This window comes from Scyliorhinus canicula, chromosome 4, assembly GCF_902713615.1.
Source record: "Scyliorhinus canicula chromosome 4, sScyCan1.1, whole genome shotgun sequence".
Classification (NCBI taxonomy): domain Eukaryota; kingdom Metazoa; phylum Chordata; class Chondrichthyes; order Carcharhiniformes; family Scyliorhinidae; genus Scyliorhinus; species Scyliorhinus canicula.
In genome coordinates this window covers 171,998,363-172,019,384 of record NC_052149.1, presented here as the reverse complement: position 1 = coordinate 172,019,384, position 21,022 = coordinate 171,998,363, and the positions used below count along the sequence as shown (strand labels likewise).

The 21,022-nt window shown below is 45.6% G+C and overlaps 2 protein-coding genes across 4 annotated transcripts in view; one reads left to right on the top strand and one right to left on the bottom strand.

Moving 5' to 3' along the window:
• Positions 1-21,022, top strand: part of LOC119965166 (EF-hand calcium-binding domain-containing protein 9-like) — a 583,421-nt gene that overhangs the window by 4,020 nt on the left and 558,379 nt on the right. The window lies entirely within an intron of this gene.
• The window catches only part of sh3pxd2b (SH3 and PX domains 2B), a 338,186-nt gene that overhangs the window by 48,657 nt on the left and 268,507 nt on the right, over positions 1-21,022 (bottom strand). For both annotated transcript variants that reach the window (XM_038795540.1, XM_038795541.1), the window contains one exon: positions 9,674-9,808. In XM_038795540.1, the coding sequence (XP_038651468.1) occupies positions 9,674-9,808 (135 nt within the window). The remainder of the gene's footprint in view (positions 1-9,673; positions 9,809-21,022) is intronic.

Below are 21,022 nucleotides of genomic sequence, written 5' to 3'. Positions count from 1 at the left end.
GAGGGGACAGAGGATGGGGGGTCCAGTGGGCAGAGTGTGAGGGGACAGAGGATGGGGGGGGGGGGGGCAGTGGGTAGAGTGTGAGGGGACAGGGATGGGGGATCAGTGGGCAGAGTGTGAGGGGAGAGAGGATGGGCTGGAGGGGGGGGGGTTGTCATACAGGGTTGTCTCACTTGGTTCTGCACCTCCAACCTCGCATTGCGCGACCTCCCGGGTGGCAGACCCCCAGCAAGGTCCAGTGCCCTCTGCTCAAACACTGTCAGGGGGTGCATAACGGGTGAACCCCCTCCGGTTCTGTTGCGCACCCGGCTGTTGTGAGCAGTCTTGTCCTGTTGGGGGAGGGGGGGGGGGGGGGGGGGGATAGATAGAGCATCACAATTGGACGGATATCATCAGGGCGTTCAGATATTGGCACAGGTTGGGGGGAAAGTTGCAGCTACACCATGTCATCTCTCCAGGGGGTTACTGCGCTCATGTTAGAACATAGAACAGTACAGCACAGAACAGGACCTTCGGCCCTCGATGTTGTGCTGAGCAATGGTCACCCTACTCAAACCCACGTATCCACCCTATACCCGTGACCCAACAACCCCCCCCTTAACCTTACTTTTTAGGACACTATGGCCAATTTAGCGTGGCCAATCCACCTAACCCGCACATCTTTGGACTGTGGGAGGAAACCGGAGCAACCGGAGGAAACCCACGCACACACGGGGAGGACGTGCAGACTCCGCACAGACAGTGACCCAGCCGGGAACCAAACCTGGGACCCTGGCGCTGTGAAGCCTTTATGCTAAACCACCATGCTACCGTGCTTGCCCTAACCGTGTTGGTCTGTGACAACTTTGTTAACCACCCTCCACTCATTCCGCTCCCCCTCGTGTCCGCGCTTTGGGGGGGGAGGGGGGGGGGGGGTGGTGAGGACATGGGGGGGGGGGGGGGATGGTCGTGAACCGGGGGCACCCTCGTGGCACTTACCCTGGCAGCCCTGGTGAGGTGTGGAGCTTCTTGCGGCACTGCTCCCCGGAACGAGGGGTCTGCCCCACAGCACCTGACTGCCGTGCCCACCTCACGCCAGGCCCGTCGCACAACGCTGGAAGGGTGGCGATGGCCTCGTCTTGGGCAGAGGATGCCCCTCCGCTGCTCCACCTCATCGAGGAGGGTCTCCAGGTCCGTATCACGGAACCTCGGGGCGGCCCTCTGTGGCTCCGACATTTCCCTCCCTCCTTTTCTCTGCGTGGATCGCATCCTTTTACGACACGGAGCGGCGTCATTCGGGCGTCGCGCGCTGAAGACGCTCTTTCGACGTTCACGCCCCCCCCATGTTCCTCGCGGCCCCAATGCTAGCCATTCCCGGGGCCAGAGTCGATTGCGATCAGGGCCGTTTCCGCCGTTGTTGAACTCAACCGAGTTCACGACGGCTTTCCCGATGCGGAGCGACATCGGAGAATCGCGCCCTCTGTTTTCTCCTTCGATGAGCTGGTAGGCATTCTTTGTGAGCCTTTTTCTCCAAGTTAGTTTTTGGTTGGATCAAGAAGTCGGGAGCACAAGCTCTGGCCTGTCTGATCTGAGGGTCTCGGTCTGAAGGGGCAGGTTTAAAACACTATATGCAATATAACTTTCACTCTGCTTAAAAGGCTGAGGAGCTGAAACTGATTTTCCTCAAATTATGGCCTTTCTCTCTGCAGTTGGTTCAATCTGTGGGAGGTTCCAGTGCCACCTGCAAAAGGAGGGAGGCTGTTTAAAATCCTATTTGAAATCAGGTTGAAAGATTCTAATATTGTCTCAGTTGAGTCAGGACAGCCAGTCTGGTGGAGGTCATTCAACTGAAAGTGACTCATCAGTGAGGATACTACAGCCTGCATGTTCTAATTGAAGACAACCATTAGAAGATCCAAACCAACCGATGGTTTTAACACTTCGCAACCGTGGAAGACCACCGGCTACAAAGACCACTACCTCAGCAGTAAAAACCATCTCATGCCCTTTTAATCCCTGTTATTTACAATCCTTCCCTACCCCCACCGTGTGTCTGGGTGGAGGATGGGACAGGAGTTAGGAATCAGTTGATTAGCAGTAAATTCTTCCATTCTTTCCATATATGTTCATCGTTTACTCTTGTATAAATAAACAGTTTTGTTAATATTTTACTTACAAATCTGGGGCGGAATTCTCCGACCCCCCCGCCAGGGTCGGAGAATTGCTGGGGGCCGGCGTCAATCCCGCCCCGCCGTGGCCCGAATTCTCCGCCACCCGGGAATCGGTGGGAGCGGGAATCGCGCCGCGTCGGTTGGCGGGCCCCCCCGCGCCGGTCGCCGGGCCCCCCCGCGGCGATTCTCCGGGCCCGCAATGGGCCGAAGTCCCAACGCTGACAGGCCAATCCCGCCGGCAGGAATCAAAACACCTCTGGTGCCGGCAGGATTGGCAGGCGGGCTCTGGGGGGGGGGAGGGCCGCAGAGCGATCTGACCCAGGGGGATGCCCCCACAGTGGCCTGGCCCACGATCGGGGCCCCCCGATCGGCGGGCGGGCCTATGCAGTGGGGGCACTCTATTACTTCCGCCCTGCCATGGCCTTCACCATGGCGGAGGCGGAAGAGAACCCCCTCCGCTGCGCATGCGCCGGTATGACGTCAGCATCTGGCGCATGCAAGGACTTCCGCCGCCTGGCGAAGGTGGCCCCAGCTGGCGGGGCACCAAAGGCCGTTCGCGCTGGTCGGCGTAGCGGCAACCACTCCGGCGCGGGCCTAGCCCCTCAATGTGAGGGCTTGGCTCCTAAAGGTGCGCAGAATTCCACACCTTTGGGGAGGCCCGACGCCGGAGTGGTTGACGCCACTCCAATACGCCGGGACCCCCCACCCCGCCGGGTAGGGGAGAACCCCGGCCCTGGTGCCTGTAACTCATTGGAGCAGTCAAGGATCAAAGATCTCAGGAAAATACACAAATATTGGTAATTCACTTCTGTTGGGACTCTGGGGCTGCAGCTGACAGTGCACTCGCCCAGGGTTGTCATAGCAATTCCAAAAACTCAGGTGGAAGCTAGTCCAGATACTATTTTGGCAAGGGCCAAAACTAGAGGCATCATTTACGACAGGGAGGAGGTGTTATACATTAACATATGCAAATAAGGGGACTTCAATATCTATTTCTGTTCCCCCTTGGAAAGTTAACCTGCACCTAAGTCAACCAGTACGGATTGCTTTCATTAAGCAGCTGGAATGAAGAATAAGATCAATCATAATTTCCCTAGTCTTGGGATTTCCAAACTTACTCCCGACTCCGGTTCCAGTCTGAAACTCCCACCGGCTCCAACCCAACCTCCACCACGTCACATTCCCCACCCCCCCAATTGCGCCTCGAGGCCAGGCAAAATTGCAACAGGACCTTGCAATGTCCTTCTTGACCTATTTACCTGAATGCTGGTGTAAAGGTTATCAGAAGCACCTGATATAACCGCAGATGTAACTATGATATAAAGCCCCACGATTAAGTAACTGAGATCTGAAGGGAAGCAAAAATACAATTTGTGTAGGATTACGAAGATGTACATATATGTGTAAGTAAACAAGAATTGTTTTTTATAAACTAAAGTAGCTTTCCTAGGGAAACAGAGAAGCACTAAAAAAAAACCATCTCGACCCTGAACACAGGACCAAACATGGTGGCAGCAGCAATAAGTAAAAGAGCCAGAAACATTCCCAAATGAAGACTGCACACCCGGCAGACTTAAAGGCCTTTGGAAAAAGGATAAAAAGAAAATGGATTGAAGACTCACCTGATAATTCAGAGCATCATGCATGCAACATATGCAGCTGAGACACAGACCTGGAGTCTGGACAGCACTAAGCACAGATCATAATCTACAGGTCAAACTAATGAAGCTGCAACAGATCCTGAGCTTAAGACAACCATGGAGTCTACAGTGCCATTCTCAGAACATTTCCAAAGAGCTGAAATCTCTCAACAGGTTCAACACTGATAGAACACTAATAGAACTTGAGAAAAAGTTTTTTCAGACACAGAACATCATCAGGTTTGCACAAAATGAAACAAAGAATCAGGTCAGCACTTTATTTTATGCAGTAGGAGCAATTGCAGATGACGTAATGATGAGACAGTCGATGAGGCTTCAAGGTCTTACAATTAAGTCCTCCAGGCACATCATGCATGCTTTAGTGTTCAAAAAAATGTAATCGTGGAACAAGCAAAATTTTCTGAAAGTAAACAACAACCAGGTGAATGCGTGGATGTGATCATAAATGCCTGTTGGCTCGCAGAAAATTTAAACCATGCAATCCTCAGATGTACACATAATCATTTTTTTTTAAATTAGAGAACCCAATTTTTCCCCCCAATTAAGGGGCAATTTAGCGTGGCCAATTCAACTAGGGGGAGAATCTGCACGGGGAGAATGTGCAAACTCCACATTGACAGGGATCCCGGGGCAGGATCGAACTGGAGCCTTTGGCGCCATGAGGCAGCAGTGCTAACCACTGCACTACTGTGTTGTCCCTCTATACATAATTATATAGTAGTGGGATCTTAGATGAAACATCTAATAGACATCTTGCAAACGAGTGGAAAATTTTACTTTCAGTGGCAGTATAGATAGTATGACAGACCAAACTTAGAAAGCAAGAGCGAGCGGTTGTTCGTGGGGAAAGTGGAAAAGAGAGTGTGGCCATTCAATATATGGACAGAAAAGAGAAAGTGCATTGACTCAAAAGCCTGTGATACCCAGGAAAAGTCATAGACAGCATCTTGAAATTTTCTATGTATGGCAGGAAATCCCTGCAAAACTGGGAAGAATGCCCAGCAGGGGCGCAAAGTGACATAACTGTGTAGACAGGATATTTTAAATTGTGTGACAATCTAAAATACGAGATAAAATAACAAGGCCAAATCAAATACAAGTAGTAGAAGAGTCACAGAAAAAAAAAACTTTTTCTTAGGAGAAGTTTAACAAAACAGAAAATAGTTACTGGAGCATGAATGATTGGACACACCACAGATCTTAAATTTGAAACAGGTGCAGTTGTTTCAGTCTCATCTGACGTAAAGTGGTTTAAAAAGATCACATTACAATTATTCTCCATACAGTTGCAAGGCCCAGGGGGGACTACACTGAAAGTAACAAGTCAACACTTTGTGAGAATGAGGTGCAAAGATGAAGAAACCATTAAACCTTTGCATGTCAAACAGAACCAAAAATCATCATTATTAAGCAGGAAAACATGCTTGTAATTTTGTACAAAAGTCATTGCGACTCAAACATTAACTCCGTTCAGCTCTCCATAAATGCTGCCGAATGTCCAGTAACAGATCAACGATGCAGCATTCTGGAATGGTCACAACACCAAAGCCTAATGGTTCAATGAGAATAAGCGTGGATTCATCTCCATTAAATAAATCACTAGAGCTTGCAACGCACCCGATGACATCTGTTAATGAAACTCTCGGAAAATTAGGAAAACGTATCCTCTTCACCAAATTGTGTGAAAAGAGGGCTAATGGCATTTGCCTCTGGGCAAAGAATCAAGACTGCCAACCACTTTTATAATGCCATTCGGTCGTTATTGTTTTTCACAGGTTTTGAACTGTTTCTGCACTAGAGGTATGCCAAAGAATGATGTCCGAGACCGTCAAAAGCATGGAAGGAGTAATGTGTCATATGGATGACATTCTTCATGGGGAGAACATGACCATCAAGTGAGAGTAATCCTCAAAGTTCTACAGGAAGCAGGGTTTGAGAATGAGAATTTGCAAGCCCATGATAAAATTCCAAAGGCACATTATGCAAGCTTCAGGAATGCTCACAGCTCACAGAAAACCAAGGTGATTAGAGAGTTCCCACACCCTAGGAAATCAGTGTTTTAAAGACATGGCAGAAATCAATGACAGCTATTGAGATAACATCAACAGCGGTGCTGGAATGGGGTCCAGCAATAGGTCGAAAATCCTCCAATTCCACTTGAAATTCTAGCACACTATGATCAAGAATTGCCAGCAATTGTAACAGAAGAAGCACAGCCTGCAGGTTTGGGCGCAGTTTAGCTTCAAGTTCAAAAAGAAGGAAAAAGACCACACCCCAACATCACTCCCAGACACACAATGAAAAGGAATGCAATCACTAAGGAGTATTGGCAGCCACATGGCCATGTGAGAAGCTCTCTGATTGTGTGATGGGATTAAGATATAAAATTGAAACCAACCACAGACTTTGGTTACTCTTCTCAACCTAAAGGAAATTGCAAACAGTTGGCTATAATTCAATGTATCAGACTCAGGCCAATGAGATACAATTCTTGGCAGAGTACGTTGAAGGTAAGTATCAGATGTCAGCCAATGCACTATCAAGAATACTGATGAAAGGAATCAAATTGAAAGATTTAAATGTCATTAAGTGGAAACCGATACTTTTCATTCCCAAACACTCACCAGCCACTGAGAATAGATTACAAGCGATTAAGCAAGCAGAACAACAGGATGATGAATGCATCTAAACAAAAGATTGCCAGAAAAGATGGCCAGAGTATATTCCTAATAATACAGTACTACACCAGTACTTTGAATAGAGAAATATCATTGATGATTTCTTAGTTTTTAACAACAGACAAGTTTTCTCCAAAAACAAAACACCTTGGTAATAGCAAAACACCGAGCAAGAACCCAGCGGTCAGTGTGGTGGCCTCGCATTAGTTGTTCGATTGAAGAGTGCATCTTAAATTGCCCTATCTGTGCACTGAAGAGCCAACAACAGAGGGAACCACGGCATGGTAATACAGTAGCACATTGATTCGCACTGTTGCTTCACAGCGCCAGGGTCCCAGGTTCGATTCCCAGCTTGGGTCACTGTCTATGCGTTCTCCCAGTGTCTGCGTGGGTTTCCTCCCGGTGCTCAGATTTCCTCCCACAAGTCCCGAAATATGTGCTTGTTAGGTGATTTGGACATTCTGAATTATCCCTCAGTGTACCCGAAAAGGCACCAGAGTGTGGCGACTAGGGGATTTTCACAGTAACTTCATTGCAGTTTAATGTAAGCCTGCTTGTGACAATAAAGCTTTTTTTGAAAAAAAAAGAACCACAAGCACTTTGTTTCAGGCCTTGGGAGTACCTGGAAATGGATCTATTTGAGTTTAAAGACAAAGTATTCATCTTTGTCATTGCCAGATGGATTGAAGTGAATAGACCGCACAGCATCAATGTGGAGGTAGTCATTCAATCGCTGAAGAGAATCTTTGTCACACATGCATTCTGGTCATTGTAGTGTTGGACAATAGTCCTCAGTTTGCTATCAAATTGTTCAATAACTTTGTGCCGGAATATAGTTTCATGCATGTGACTAGTTCGCCTAGATATCCTCAGTTGAATGTAGAGGCAGAGAGAAGAGTTCAAACAATAAAGGAATTGATGGGGGAACAAAAAAGATACTAACTTTGCTCTTTCTAGCTACAGAACCTCAGCGCTACAAAATGGGATTTCAACTTTAGCTTTGTTGATGGGAGGATGGCTAAACACATTCCAGCTCGACAACAAAAACTACGACCTAATATCACCTCAGCTGATCATGAGAGAGTTAAGAAGTGTGAGAAGAAACATAAACATAATCAAGCTCATAACTTCACACAGACCACGCGACTGAAAATTGCTGCAGCACAGGGCGAGTGTGGATGAGACCAACGGAAAGAAGGTCTGGTAATAAACGGACCAAGGAATTAGAAAAAGGAACTGAAAAGCCTTGAGACAATTGGGAAGGAAACCAATGGAAATTTGGACTTATTATACAGATCCTGATGGAGACAAGGAACCAGAAATAAGACAATGCTATACAATCATCCAGCAGCAAGATATTCATGTTGACCAACAAGAGATTGCAGATGTCTTCAACCTCCATGCGCGAGGTAAGAATCAGATCAGGTAGATATTCTCAAGGCACCACAGAGACCAACAATGTGATGGCTGGGACTTTTGCAGGAGCAGGAGGATGTATGTAATTGGGATAAACATATTGGGGAGAAAGGTGATCAGAAACATCTGATACTGATGTAACTATAATGCAATGTTATGTGATTAAGTAAGCGAGATCTGGAGGCAAAGAGGAGTACAGACCCGTGCAGAGTTACTGAGATACACATACATCTGTAAACAAGCCTACTGTCTAAAGAGCTTTCTGTGGGAAACAGACAAACCCTAATGATCCCCATTGAGATCCGGAGCACAACACAAAACATCTGACACTTTGGGCTGAGGGGGCTCCGCGTGCTCTACCTTCATCATCATAATGAGATCGGAAGCCCAAAATCCTCGGGCCTCCCCATTTCAACCCGGGCTGTTAGCGTTTTTTTTGGGTGAGGCAAGCAAAATGGATGCTACTAAATTTCTACATCAAGGCCAGAAAAACCTGATTTTATTCTGGGGTGATTTGAACATATATTTACTCCTGAAGAGATAGCTCAGAATAACCTCTTGAGGTGCTCCAGCCTGTACCTGACAGGATTCTAACATTTTGGTCTGAATAGATACCCAGCACAATCCTGACATGAGTACTGTAATACTTTTGTAAATTATGCAACAGCTTGTGGTAGCAAAGTTGCTTGTTACTAACAAAGAACATTTAAGTTACCATGTAAAGTCTACCCACAACTAATGGATCTTATGGTTACTGCAATGCAGGTGGCATCTCTCTTATTTAGCAAACCCTAGGGTAAAACAAGCAATGTACCAGGGGAAATTGGTGTAAGTACTCTGCTGAATTCACATCCATGCTTCTGTGGGAAGATACTTGCATTTAAAAAATGTTGTTTCCTCAGGTTGAGGAACATTATTGGGGCAAACCATTTCTGGGCTACTCTTACACATCAGAAGGCAGCCAGCATAGGAATTACTTTGGGAGTTGGATATCTGCCCCTCATGTATACATGATCCAGGAAGTCCTGAATTTGGGTAACATACTTGAATAATGGAATGGACCCTCGGCAAACAAAATAAAAAACGCTCAATGAGGCTTGGAAAAATTCAGACAAAAATATAAACAACCCATGGTTTCTAAACCAACCAATCTCTGGAAAAGAACAGCATGCTATAAAATAGTACATTAAACTGTATTCACAGGCTGACCTCCACCATCGAACCATACATGATAAATACCCCAGTTACTTGATAAATTATTTACCTAATACTTAAGTCAATAACTATAACTTGTGCAGAGACAAATACTTAACATTTACTGTATTTATCACTCGAGTATTCTTCACCACTAAAGTCAAAAGGAGTTAAATGATAAACAAAGAATAAACATAACGATAGAAAATTCTAGTAGTGGCACAGCACACTTAAAAGTGAAGAGAGTCCAATTGCACTGTCCTGCAAAATAATCCAACTTGATATTATCAAGGGAATTATAAGTAGCTCAATTCCATCCGAACAGCACTATTACCATTTCAAGTATAATAGATCAAAAAATAATTGAAATTCACAGGCTGCAAGGATCACGGATATGTTAATGTACAAGTATGATCTGTACAAACAGGCGAACAATCAAGTATGGGAATTGGCATCGACTATTGCTGCATTTTATGGAATGGTGGGTGAGATACTTGGATAGACATGTTCAAACCAGTGTCAATCTTTCAACATCAGACAGCCAAGTTTGTTTATTTTTCCAAAAATAACTTACCAGATTCATTTTTCTCAATTACTTCCACTACTTGTCCTTGATACAGGCTGATCTCGGTGCTTTCCTGTTTATCATAATTGGTCACTGCCACATACTGATCCAGGAAAAACTGGTCAGTAGATGCTCCATCTCCACCTGAAATCAAAAAATCAACCTTCAGGGAAGATCATCAATTATGACATGGGATAGGCCACAATTAAATGGTTGCATTATTCTCTATAAGCAACCACAATATTCAGATCACAAACTCCTGGAAACACATTGCTGAGTCCACAAGGTTAGTGCTACGCAGCTTCTTGTGAAGATAACATGTACAAATGAATCAGGACCATGAAGAGTGTTATTCAAACTTGGTTAAACATTACACTTCGAAATAATGAAGAAGGAGACGAGGGCATTGGACTGGAGTGAGCACAGTAAGAAGTCTTACGACACCAGGTTAAAGTCCAACATGTTTGTTTCAAACACTAGCTTTCGGAGCACTGCTCCTTCCTCAGGTAAATGAAGAGGTATGTTCTAGAAACATATATAAGACAAATTCAAAGATGCCAGACAATGCTTAGAATGCGAGCATTTGCAGGTAATTAAATCTTTACAGATCCAAAGATTGGGGTAACCCCAGGTTAAAGAGGTGTGAATTGTGAGTACTTTGAAATAAGGTGCAGTACTGTAAAGGCTTTGTTAAAATACAACAATCAAATATGCTAAGGCACTTAACATGTTGCACTTTATTGCAAAGAGTGAATTCAGAATCTGAACACAGAGGAATTACAAAAATTTTTAACCACAATGTTAAAATTTTGTATCGTTGTGGCTTCTCACGGCCAAACTGTGAGCTGTCGCATATGTCGTGGCTCCCTCCAGGATATTTTGGTTTTGGCCCTCTTCGCCCAGTTTCTGGGTGATGTTTGAGGGAGAATGGAATTTCTGGATGGGCTAAGGTCCCCACATAAAGTATTGCCCAACAAATATAACACAACATAGTAGTCAGGCACAGAAGCATCACCTGGCTCAGTACCCTCTCCAGTCTCTGGCCTCGTTGGTGGAGAAAATGGCGGAGGCTCCTGCTGCAACTTTGCACACTCCATGGATGGCCGAGATGCTGACAAGCTTCTTGGCAAAAGAATTTAAAAAGCAGCAGCAGGCATTCTCCGAAGACGATGGAAGGAGCTCCAGCACCCACCCGTGTGGAGGAGAGGGATTAAGTGGAGGAACAAGGCACGGTGACACATAGGGTGGAGGTGGCATTCTCGAATCAGAGTTACTGGATGTTTTCCTTCAGCCGGAGATGGCACTGATGGCTGAAGGACATAAAGCTTTGAAGATCAAGGTGCACAATCTGGAAAACCGCTCCAGATGGAAACATTTCAGAATCGTTGGACTGTCAGAGGGCCCAAATCCTATGGCTATATGGCCAAGCCAAGATGTTAGGCTGAATTGGACATGGCTCATTGATTGCTAAAGCAGAAGCCCCGATTAGGTCAGGTTTCACAACTACCAAGTCAAGGAGCAGGTCATGAGGTGGGCGAAAGATGATCACAAATCTAGATGGGAAGGCCATGCCAGCAAAATATATCAGGACGTGGGAGTGGAGCTGGCGAGAAGGCATGAGGCGTTTCAACGAAGGTGTTCAAAAGTATTGTGCGATTTAGTGTAGTGTACCCGGCCCATCTCCAAGTGACTTTTAACGGGACAGATGATTACTTTGATGTGTTGGAATAAGCAGATGACTTTATAAATAAACATGGACTGGAGACAAACTAATATGTGAATTGTTAGGGGCATTTGTATCTGTATTTATGATGGGATTTTCGTATTGTGGCTAAGGGGACATGGTTATGGGGAATTGCTGGGGGGTGGGGGGGGGGATTTCTGCACAAGTTTGAATTTGGAGTTTATATTTTTGGGTTTGTTTGTCAGATGGATGTTGATTTTCATTTTCCCTCTATCTTTTCATATTTATGTTGAATGTGGTTATTGGTATGATTATTTTTCTATTTTTACCCTGTGTGGTGGTCACCCTGCCAGCTGTAAAGTTGGTTAATGAGAGGGCAGCATGGTGGCGCAGTGGTTAGTATTGCTGCTGCCTCACGGCGCCAAGGGCCCGGGTTCGATGTGGAGTTTGCACATTCTCTCCATGTCTGCGTGGGTCTTACCCTCACAACCCAAAAAGATGTGCAGGGTAGGTGGAATGGCCACGCTAAATTGCGCTTTAATGGGAAAACAAAAATTGGGACTCTAAATTTTAAAGAAAAGTTAATTAACGGGAGCGGAGGAGTGGGAGTACCTGCAGCTCATTTCTTTAGGATTTTTCTTTTAGGTAATGAGCTTCAGATTTTTGTTCTTATTTTGTTTGGGTTTGGAGGCAAGGAGGGGAGAGGATCAGGGCCTATTTCCTCCTTTGGGGGTTTATTGGGCTGTGATATGGCTGGAAGGCAGGTTGCGGGGGCGGGTAACTGTGACAAATGCTTTTCTTTGTTCTGGTCTAATGGCGGTTTGACAGCCATCTTGGGTGGGCCTGGTATTGGCACTCGCTGGATTACCCCACATAGGGGGAATGGGTGACTCTGGGATGGGGTGGAAGTGTAGAAGGCCCCCTATCCAGTTATGATAACATGGAATGTAAGGGTGCTAAATGGCCCAGTAAAAAGGTCACGGGTGTTTGCAGACCTGAGAATTTTGACGGCTGATGTGGTGTTTTTACAGGAGACCCATTTGCAGATCAAGGACCAATCAAAGTTACAGATGGGCTGGGTGGGACAGGTAATAATATAATAATAATCTTTTATTGTCACAAGTATGAAGTTACTGTGAAATCCCCTAGTCGCCACATTCCGGCGCCTGTTCGGATAAGCTGGTACGGGAATTGAACCCGCGCTACTGGCCTTGTTCTGCATTACAAACCAGCTGTCCAGCCCACTGAGCTAAACCAACCTTGTATACCATTTGGCTTTTGAAAACAGGGCTGGGGGATGGGGGCTGCAGTGTTGATCAACAAGAAGGTATCTTTTTCAGCTGTTAAATTATTGCTGGACCCAGGCGGGAGGTATGTAATTGTCAATGCGTCGTTGGCGGGTATGTCGGGATGCACCAAACTGGGATGATACGAAGTTTATCAATAAGGTGTTGGCTTCCATCCCAGATCCAGATTCACATCAACTAATTCTGGGGGGTGGTGGGGGCAGACCCGTGGCGATTTATATACCCAAGGGATAAGGAGGTTTACTTTTTCTCAGACGTCCATCGAGCCCACTCCCACATTGACTTCATAATGACAGGTAGGTCTCTTCCTGAGGTGAAGGGGGTTGGGTACTCGCCGATCGTTATCTCGGAACATGCTCCATACTTTGTGGATCTGATGTTGGAACCGGGCCCCGCTCAGTGACCCCCGTGGAGATTGGACACGGCTTTGCTGGCAGACAAGGGACTGTATACCCGTGGCCATTGTGGACTACATGGAGTTCAATGGAAACGAGGTGATATCACCTTCCACACTGTGGAAAGCATTGAATGTGGCTGCTGGGGGGGAGGGGGGGGGGGGGAGATAATATCTTACAAGGTGCATAAAGATAAATCTGGCAGGGTGGATAAATCTGGCAGGGTAGAGAGGAAGTACTCTATTCCTCCAACACTGGAGTTGCTGGTGAGTAGGAAGAAACTGCAGATGGATTATGATCTGCTCTTGATGGGCAAGGTGGTGAATCAGTTCCAAGGGGGCCTTTTACAAATACGAGAGAAGGTCTGTCGTCTATTTGAGCACCAATAGCAGGCTGCCTCCCAGAAGATAGTGCCGATAAGGGATGAGTGGCGGATTGGTTTGCACCCAAGGGAAGCTTAATGTGGCGTTTGAGGCCTTTTATCGAGAGCTATACCAATCAGAGCCTCATGAGGAGACGGTCAATGATGCAGTTTTTGGATGGGTTGTTCTTCTCAGTGGTGGGGCAGGATAGAAGGGAGGAGTTGGAGGCGATATCAGGGTGTGTTCCTTGAATTTTATAAAATGTTTGCGGGTCAGTTGATCCCACTCTTGTTGTATATGTTCAATGATTCCTTTGCTTGGGGGATGCTACCAGCCACATTGGCGCAGGAAACAATTTCCCTGATCTCGAAAAAAGATAAGGATCTTACGGAGTCTGGATCATACTGGCCCATTTCATTGCTGAACACGGACGCCAAGTTATTGGCAAAAGCTCTGGCAATGTTTCTGGAGTCCTGCCTTCTGGGGTTGATTTTGGAGCAGACTGGTTTTGTTAAGGGTTTCAGCCAACATACAGAAATTGTTAAATGTCGTTCCGTCTCCCTCCCCAGTGCCGGAAGTGATTATTTAATGGACGCTGAAAAAGTGTTCAATAGGGTTGAGTGGGGGTATCTATTTGAAATTTTGGGAAAGTTTGACTTTGGACCAAAATGTATATCATGGATTCGGCTCCTGTACAGAGCCCTCACCTCCAGTATGGGTACGAATGCCCTGAGTTCAGGTTAGTTCCAATTGAACAGAGATACAAGGCATGGTTGTCCATGGTATCCTCATTTGTTTGTCTTAGCAATTGAGATACTGTCCATTGCATTGGGGTCTTTCACTGGGTGGAGGGAATAGAGCGGAGTGCGGGGGGGGGGGGGGGGGGGGGGGGGGAGAGAAAGCATAGGGCATACTTATATGTGGATGATCTGCTTCTGCAGAGCTGCCAGCCTTTTCCAACAAAAATCAGAATTCCAGGTACCAGAAATCAGTATTTTGGCAATAAAATTGGTTTCCCATTTCAAAGAAAAAATGCCCACCAATCTGAAGTACAAATCTAAAACACGAATGGTAAATGCAAATCTAATGCTATTACATAGATGTACATCATGAGTGGGGGTTTTCAAATTAAGTTTCAAACATTCAGTAAATCTAATAATTAAAAATGCTTTAATACTGCCAAGAGCAGCAGAATTTAAATGACCTATTTATGAGTTTTTAAATGATTAAGGATGGATTTCTGATTCCCAGAGAGAACAATAGAACCAAAGGCTACCTTTCTAACAACTACCAAGCATTTTAAAATTGCATCACATCACAATTTTCAATGCTGTACTGGCCTTCGATGATGTAGATAGTCTACACTTCTGGTTGTATAGTTGATTCTTTTAATCCCAATAAAGGGTTCTACTGGCACCTCAATGAGAGACTGCGCAAAGGATTACATGCGTTGGGGGGGGGAAGAATTGAGCGTGCTGGGGCATCTGCGCAGGACCCTCCGTCTTCTAGCAGCAGTCATCGCCAAGGAAACCAGTCGGTACAGCGAGCGGTGAATAGCGGAACGTTCAAGGAGGAATGCATTCGCTTATTCACTTGTCAGTCAGCCAGCCCTTAGGCACATTTAAATGTGTCGGCATTTGTTTCTCCTCGAGGTCCGGGAACGAACACCCGTGCCTGGGAGACCTCGTATTAGCACATTTTAGCACGTTTGTGTGGACCAGGCATAACGAAACCTTGTGGCTCTCCCAGGCCATTGGAGACACGTGGGTGGTCAGGAACAGGGGAGGGTGGCACTGCCAAGGGCCGGGGCCTGAGGGCTGCCATACCCATGAAAGGAGGGAATGAAGGGGGTATTAAGGGCCGCCTAAGGATTGGGGAGGGTGAAGGATGGGGGTTCAAAACGGGCGGGAGGTGGGGCGGCCTGTAAAGGGAGGCCCTCAGCAACCCCATAGTGGGATTATCTCACTTGGAGGGCTGTGGGGTAATGCACACGAGTGCCAGGGGTGACATTGCCATTTGGTGGGGTGCGGGGACGACGACCCTGAAGTTCACTTAAGATCGAGATATGCTTTCAAAATGGCGGTACGATCTCGGAGGAGCCGCTCTAGCCGGCGAAATTAGCTCCCCATTGCTGAAAACATTTCTAAGTGAGGGCTAGACCAGGGAGAAACTCAAAAGGCCCAAAAAAATGATAAGTGTGGGTAAATGTCAGTGTGGATCTCACCAAAAATACTGGCAAGAAACACCCCACCAAACCCGCCCAAAATGACACTTCGAATGTTTCCGTTAAATCGTATCCAAGATATCTATCCCAGACACTTGAAGAGAAAACAATGAGGAAAACACTGAGCACATGTAGAAGGAGCAAATAGAGATGAAAGCGGAGGAGCATGACTGTTATACTGAGGCAGGGGAACTTGTGCCCTTTCTCAGTTAAAGTTCCAAAAGAAGTAGGGCTTATTCACCGGAATGCAACTGTATTGAGATGGTTCAAAATATCCAACAATGTTGAATCAAGCCCCAATCGCCTGGCAATGGCACAAAAGCCTTAGGCAGAGGGGAGGGGCCTTGAATTTGAGGCAAAAAAAAAGAAAGACACAGTGGAGGCAACTTCACCGCTGGTCTTGATCTTGGTGTCCAAGACATTCATGAGCTCCATGGTATTAGAGATGAGGGAAGTGGGGGGAGAGGAATGCAGCAGGTGATGCTGAGAGAAGCATGGGGTGAAGTTGTAGGTTTCTTCACGAGAGATCTGAAGCAGGCAAATTGGCAGATCGGTTAAGACACTTATAAAACTATTCCAAACTTGATGGGAGCATTATTTGAAAATGACAAATCTTTTCCATGACCACTTGACAAGATAGTTTTGTAGCAGTGGTCATTTTTTATCTGTGAACATTTTAATACTTTCACTTCTGACCACTGTGGTGTTTTAACTTCACAGCACGTGACATCCAATTCCCTGCCCAGATGCCAACATGATTTACAGGTTGGTTGGAGGCGAGGTGATGGAGTATCGATTAGAGGTCTAACGATGGGGATGTTTAAGAGGCTGGATTTTAGATTGGAGGCATCAGGAAGGAGGTTTTTGGGTGCAAGATCATGGAGGATCCTTGGGCACATACCTGAATTGAGGAAGGAGACGCACTCACTTCCCAAGTCCTCACCTCCACAAAGCTGCTAGGTTTCCTGGCACTCAATAAACCAGGCCAACAGCAGCACCTCCCTGGAGTGGGTTAGTCACCCAACCACCTTCTAGTCTCAGTTAAATCTGGAAATGGAAGGTCAGAAAATAGATTTTTCAAACATTAAACCTCTAACAGTACACAGTGAAGATTATCACTGGAGCCAGACACCAAGGTACGTTAGTGTGGATTTTATCAGGGCAGACTGGCCCAAGAAAGAAGGGGTAAGTTGGGCAAGGGCTGTGTTGGAATCCTTAAAATGAGGCCAAGGACGGGTGGAATGGTCAATGCCTCAACCACTCCTGTGAAATGTAATTCAGGTTAGGAGTGGGTGGGGAGGTGAAGACCAAGCATTGGGCAGAATCTTCTGTGCGATGCAGGTTTAGGAGCAGGGTGGCATTTAATCATGTGGGAGGGTGGCAGGTTCTCGAAGGCACTGAGTATCTGATCGAGAGACCCTGGTGTTGGGAAGGGGTGGGGAAACTGTTAGGATACAATCCCCTGCCAGCTGCAACCATCCCTCACCTGCATCTCCCTTCCTGGCATCACTCACCTTTGACCTAGATTCTGGGTCTCCGGTGGGTGCCGTACCGGCAGCTGCGGCCATCTCCCCAGTAAAGCTGCCATACAAAATGACTGTAATCTCCGATTGGCTGAAAGCTTCCAACAGGCGTATCTTCCACTTCCCCGATTTCTGTTGCCGCCAGGGTAGCCGGTCAAGGTGGGCTGACTAGAATTATAATACTGACCGACCTTCCCGGAAAGAGTTGATGCAGGGCTCTTATCAGCTTCCCGGTCAGGATCCTGTCACCTGACACATGATTCTGCCCATTGGTCTTACAAGCCTTCATACTCTTAAATGGCATAGGGTCAAGAAATTGAGATTGTCATCGTGCTTGCTGCCAGCAACAGTGGAATTGTTAGGACGACCATTGATGCCTCATCAGTTTCCTGCTGACCTTTAGCATTACTAAAGCAGTTCTCTCTGGCAGGTAACTGGATGTAAGCCGGCCTCATTTCATGAAAAAGTCGTCACCAGCAACCCTTTTATTAATTCTCTTAAGCCTCCAAAAAAAGAGCAGTACTGAATACTATGCACAATAGGGGTGACAAAGATTTAAATTATTTCAGCTTTAAGAAACTACTGCCATGAATGCTAGAATGTGACTGTGCTTCAACATGCATGTTCTACGGGCAGCTGTTTAATGCAACAACACTATTCATGCATAAAACCGAATTGAATAAGAATTCATTACCATAATGCAGTGAAAAAATCTTGTGAAAATGGAACTCAGTTGGAAAGCAATGGGAATTCAGCACAGACCCAACAAAAGTGGAACTTGTGCCATTTCCCGGCACTCAATTAGGCTGCCAGATTTTCCTATAACTCTCAAACTCAGTTACTAGAAGATCTGAACTGCAGCCATGCTTTTTTATTGCCAAAATTATGTTCTCCCCAGTATTAGTGAACAACAACTTCAAACATTCAAACCAAACTTCTGCACATAAGTCGAGTTTATGGAGGGGAAAAAAAAAGAGGATAAATCACCATTAATTCATTCCCAAAAAAGAACAGACTCTCAAACCAATTCAATTTAATACCTGTAACAGCATACAATGGCTGTAATAGGTTATTTAGATGTCTCAATTAATTATTTACAGATCCTAGGTTACTGTCATGCATGGTGCTGCTCACCATGTAGGAAGGCTTCCAGAATGTTCACTCGGAGTTTATCATCATGTGACTCTATACATCATGCCTTGAGTGGTACCATTCTCCAGTCCCACGTTAACCCTTGCTCTGCCGAGCACCTTTACATTACAATAGCATGTACACGATATCACAACATTCCTCGCTCTTCTACAAAGAAAACTTTCCTCCCTTCTAAGTGTGTGTTACAACACAATCTTCATTTGCTGTCCCTTCTCCCCTTAAATTAAGCCTCTGACTTTATGAATTTGGATGGTCTGGAGGCTGGACAGCCACATCTCGGTCTGTCATGTTTGGACGAAAGGTAGTAATACTCTGTCTCTGGTACTGGCCGATCTCCATTTTATTCATCTTTTGCGCTCCTTCAAATTTTTGTCTTTATTAAAAATTGTTTTTGTTTTGTTTTTTATAAAGACACTGTGGGTTTATCTCATTCCTTCTGAAAGGAACGTTTATTCCTAGACTGGACTCGAATTTTCTTTTTCCGTGATATCCGCCAGGATCTTGCTGGACGTTTATGCTTTGCGAATGGAACCTTCACTTCCTCTTTTCACAATTTCAGCCAAACATTTGTTTGCTGCTTTATTTTCAAATCATTTTGCAAACTTATGAATCTTTTCATTTAGCTCAATGGTTTTCAGTACATCCGAGACATCCAGTGCTTTTTCTTCTATTGCTGCCTTGGGCCCCAAGTGTCAGATTTACAGTTTCTGATCTTATTTCGGTCTTCTCTTTATCTGTCCGCAACTGGGAAAGTTCGATGGCTTTTCCTTCCAATGCCTCTTCTTTGCCATTCAACTGCTTCGTCAGCTCTTCAGTCCCTTTCTTGGAGCTATCGGCTTCCTTTTGGAATATGGAACACGTTTCCCTGCCGATTCTTCCGGATGCTGCTTCTCTTTGTAATCTTCCAAAGGAATAAACCCTGACCGAAGAGGAATAAACCCTGACCGAAGGAATACTTGTAGCGTGTGAAGGTCTTTCAACAGATTTTCCTTTTCTTTGCGAAGCTCGTTTGCTCAGAGTTTTCCAGTGATTAGCAAAGTCTCTTCAAGTAAGGCAAATGGTATGTTGGATTTCATAGTGAGAGGATTTAGAGTACAGGAGCAGGCATGTTTTGCTGCTATTATACAGGAATTTGGTGAGTCCACATCTGGAGTGGTGTGTGCAGTTTAGGCCGCCTTATCTGAGCAAGGATGTTCTTGTTGGGAGGAAGTGCATTTAAGGTTTACCAGACTGATTCCTGGGATGGCAGGACTGACATATGAGGATTGAGTGGGTAGGATTATATTCACTGGAGTTCAGAAGAATGTGGGGGGGGGGTTAGGGGGAAATCTCATAGAACCCATCAAATTCTAACAGGATTAGACAGGCAGATTCAGGAAGATGTTCCCGATGGTGGGAGAGTCTGTGGATATGGGGTAGAACCATTTAGGACTGAAATGAGGAAACATTTCTTCACCCAGCGAGAGCGGCGGTCCTGTGGAATTCGCTACCAAAGGAAGCAGTTGAGGCGAAAACTTTGTATGTTTTCAAGAAAGAGTTAGATATAGCTCTTGGGGTGAAAGAGATCAAAGGATATGAAGGGGGATGGGGGCTGGAGAAGAGCAGAGGTAGGAACAGGCTATGGAGTTTGATTTAGAGCCACAATCATGATGAATGACAAGGCAGGTTAGAATTGCCTAATGGCCCACTCCTGATCCTATTTTTCCATGTTTCTACAGTTCTTCAATTCTGGTGTTCAAGATCGTCTTCATTTCTCCATGTTGCTGAATGTCTCCCATTCCTTTCACATTTGATCTTGAAGGATAATGAACTGTTCTTTCTTTTATTTTCTTGTGAACTTGTTGTCAACTCACTCTGGGTATAGGGCAGCATGGTGGCACAGTGGTTAGCACGCTGTCTCACGGCACCGAGGTCCCAGGTTCGATCCCGGCTCTGGGTCACTGTCCATGTGGAGTTTGCACATTCTCCCCGTGTTTGCGTGGGTTTCGCCCCCACAACCCAAAAATGTGCAGGAGTAGGTGGATTGGCCACGCTAAATTGCCCCTTAATTGGAAAAACTGAATTGGGTACTCTAAATTTATTTTTAAAAAAGCTCATTTTGGGTATCAATGCATCATTTAATTGCTACTGATGGTTCTAATGTAGTTTCTACTGAAGTAATATTCAATATCATGTTTTTTCATGACTAAATAATTGATTCTTCACAAAGTCTTTCAGGGTTGCAGCTTCTTTGCATGCCTTTTCTGCTGCTGTTTTGCCACACAGTAAACCTAGTTGAATTTTTCCCAACTCCTGCTCTGATTTACCAACCATGTAATTGAGGGGTGTTGTTTCCTCCTCGTACCTTTGTGTCACCTCTGAAATTTTGTTATAGAATTTTACTGCACAGAAAGTGGTCCTTCAGCCCATCGTGTCCGTGCTGGCCAGCAAGTACCTATCCATTCTAATCCCATTTTCCTGCACTTGGTCGATAGCCTTGTACGTTACGGCATTGCAAGTGCTCATCTAAATGCTTTCATGAATAAATAGTCTTCCAGATCCTAGGTTACTGCCATGCATGGTAATGCACACCATGCAGGTGTGTTTCCAGAGTGTCCTTTGAGTCTATCACCATATGACTCATCACAGCATATTGTGGGCTGTGCCATTCTCCAGTTCTACATTAATCCTTGCTCTGCTGAGCACCCTTACAATACCATGTACACAATATC